The 2,344-nt window shown below is 48.5% G+C and overlaps 1 protein-coding gene across 1 annotated transcript in view; it reads left to right on the forward strand.

Moving 5' to 3' along the window:
- Positions 1-630: 630 nt before the first annotated feature.
- zic5 (Zic family member 5) overlaps positions 631-2,344 on the forward strand; it is a 3,582-nt gene continuing 1,868 nt past the window's right edge. Inside the window, exon 1 of the mRNA XM_015385970.1 lies at positions 631-1,840. Within this exon, the coding sequence (XP_015241456.1) occupies positions 790-1,840 (1,051 nt within the window). The 5' untranslated portion in view covers positions 631-789. The remainder of the gene's footprint in view (positions 1,841-2,344) is intronic.

Raw genomic sequence — 2,344 nt, forward strand, 5'->3', positions numbered from 1 at the left:
TTTTATTTTATTTTTTTCTCTTATGTGCGTTCTGGACATCTTCTATGTTTTTTCCTTTTTTTTATTTCATTTTTGTCTTCTTTGGAAGACTTCCTTACCAAAAAATAACCAAATATGAAATAATTAAACAATATATTCCTCTCCCGTTCTCTCTTAAATCCCATTTGTCAGATTTTACACATTTCATATAAAGACAAACATCTGGCTAATCTAGTAATTTATTTCTTTTGTCATTTGTTTGTTTTTAAATGCATTTACATGGCAAATTAATCGAGAGACATTTGGAAACACGAGCCCTAGGGGTGAATTGGAATGCACTTGTCGCGTAAACTGATATTTCGGTCATCCACAAGCACAGCCACCAGTAAACACACGCGGGCGCGCGCGCGCACACATTGGGGAAGAGAGAGGGGAAAAGATGCGCACAAACCAGATCCGCTCGGTAACTTTGTGAGTACAACTTTTTGGAGTCAACAGCGATAAAGAGAGTGAGGGGGCGGAACCCTGCTGAGCCCCTGCGCTGAAAGACAGCCAATCGCTTCGTTCTTCTAACTGCCAGTCACCGAAATCCGTCCAATACCCGCAGTGCCATTTCTAAACTGTATTCCCCACTGTGTCCTCCAACTGTTGTATGTTCTGCCAATCGCTTGAGGACAGAGTGGGGAAAGGAGCAAGCAGAGTTAGAAGCCGGACAAAAGAACTTATAGAGCCCTTATGTACATATTTTCCTCATGTTTTAGAGCGCAAAAACAGCTGCGGTGAGCGCCGATGGACTTGTGTGTCTAAGTTATGGAACCCCCTTTAAGCAAGAGGAACCCGGCGATAAGATTAGCGGATTTGGCAGCAACTCAGCCCCTTCCTCATCAGAATATGACAGGCTTCCCGGGGCTAGGGGGGCATCACCCTCTCTCCCACCATGCCCACCTCCACCCTGGGGAGCTGGGCAACGACCCCGGAGTGGCACTCACTCCATTTGGACCCGAGCACATGGCACAGACAAATGCTCTCAAACTTAGCCCGTCTCAGCACATTCAGAGCCATCCCGAAGCCCAGACCGCGGCATCTTTCACTCCTGCTCAGACCACAGTGGGTTTCCCCGTGGCTCACCCCCACTCAGGCTACTCAAGCAGCAGGGACTTCATCCTCAGGAGAGAACTCTCAGCCTCTGCTATGCATGCACTTGGCGACCAGCATAGTTCCGCCTCCTCCCCTCATCACCATGGCATGTTCATCTCGCCAACAGGTGCTTACGGGCACACGGAAAGTGGGGCCCATTCACTTTTTACTGGACTCCACGAGCAGGCGTCCCCGGGCGCCCACCATCACCATGCCCTCAACGGCCAGATGCGCCTGGGTCTACCGGGGGACATCTACGGCAGGCCGGAGCACTTCGGGCACAGGCCGGAGCACTATGGAGCGTCCACCCTGCACAGCTACAACTCCATGAACCTTAACGTGAACATCGCCGCAGCCGCCGCTCCTCACGGAGCCGCGGGGGCGTTTCTGAGATACATGCGGCAGCCCATCAAGCAGGAGCTCATCTGCAAATGGATCGACCAGGAGCAGAGCCAGAAGAAGCCCTGCTCGAAGACTTACAGCACCATGCACGAACTGGTCAACCACGTCACGGTGGAGCACGTCGGCGGACCCGAGCAGAGCACCCACGTTTGCTTCTGGGAGGAATGTCCGCGGGAAGGGAAAGCTTTCAAGGCGAAGTACAAACTGATCAACCACATCCGAGTTCACACCGGAGAGAAGCCCTTCCCGTGTCCGTTCCCAGGATGTGGGAAAGTGTTCGCCAGGTCAGAAAACCTCAAGATCCACAAGAGAACGCACACAGGTCTGTGAAGCAACCTTACCTTCGTCTTAAATTTAGACAGAAAAACACGTCTTTGAGTATTTTTTTTCCAATTTACTCAAATCCTAAACACATGGGATGTGCAACCGTGCGTAATTGCGCACAGATGGAAATGAAACTTTAGGTGTAAACAGTATTTGTAAGGGAGTAAACATTAAACATTTTCCTTCGTGAATATAAAACTTTTTTTCCTCACTCAGGCGCTCGGAGTAGGCGTGAAAGGATTAGCGCATATGATTTGTAAAACGTGCTTACGTACGTACTACTGCACGCGTAAATGTAATTGTCTTTGGGCGCTTTACGCAAAAGCAGTATAGATGGACCTGGATCGAAATGCATGTAACTCTCCACTTAAATGATCTCATAATATCATCACAGAATGAGAACAGGGAAGTTTGACTAAACATACCTTTAGATGGCATAGTTCTATCTATCTATCTATCTATCTATCTATCTATCTATCTATCTATCTATCTATCTATCTAT

Source organism: Cyprinodon variegatus, unplaced genomic scaffold (genome assembly GCF_000732505.1).
Source record: "Cyprinodon variegatus isolate N-32 unplaced genomic scaffold, C_variegatus-1.0 Scaffold353, whole genome shotgun sequence".
NCBI classification, from domain to species: domain Eukaryota; kingdom Metazoa; phylum Chordata; class Actinopteri; order Cyprinodontiformes; family Cyprinodontidae; genus Cyprinodon; species Cyprinodon variegatus.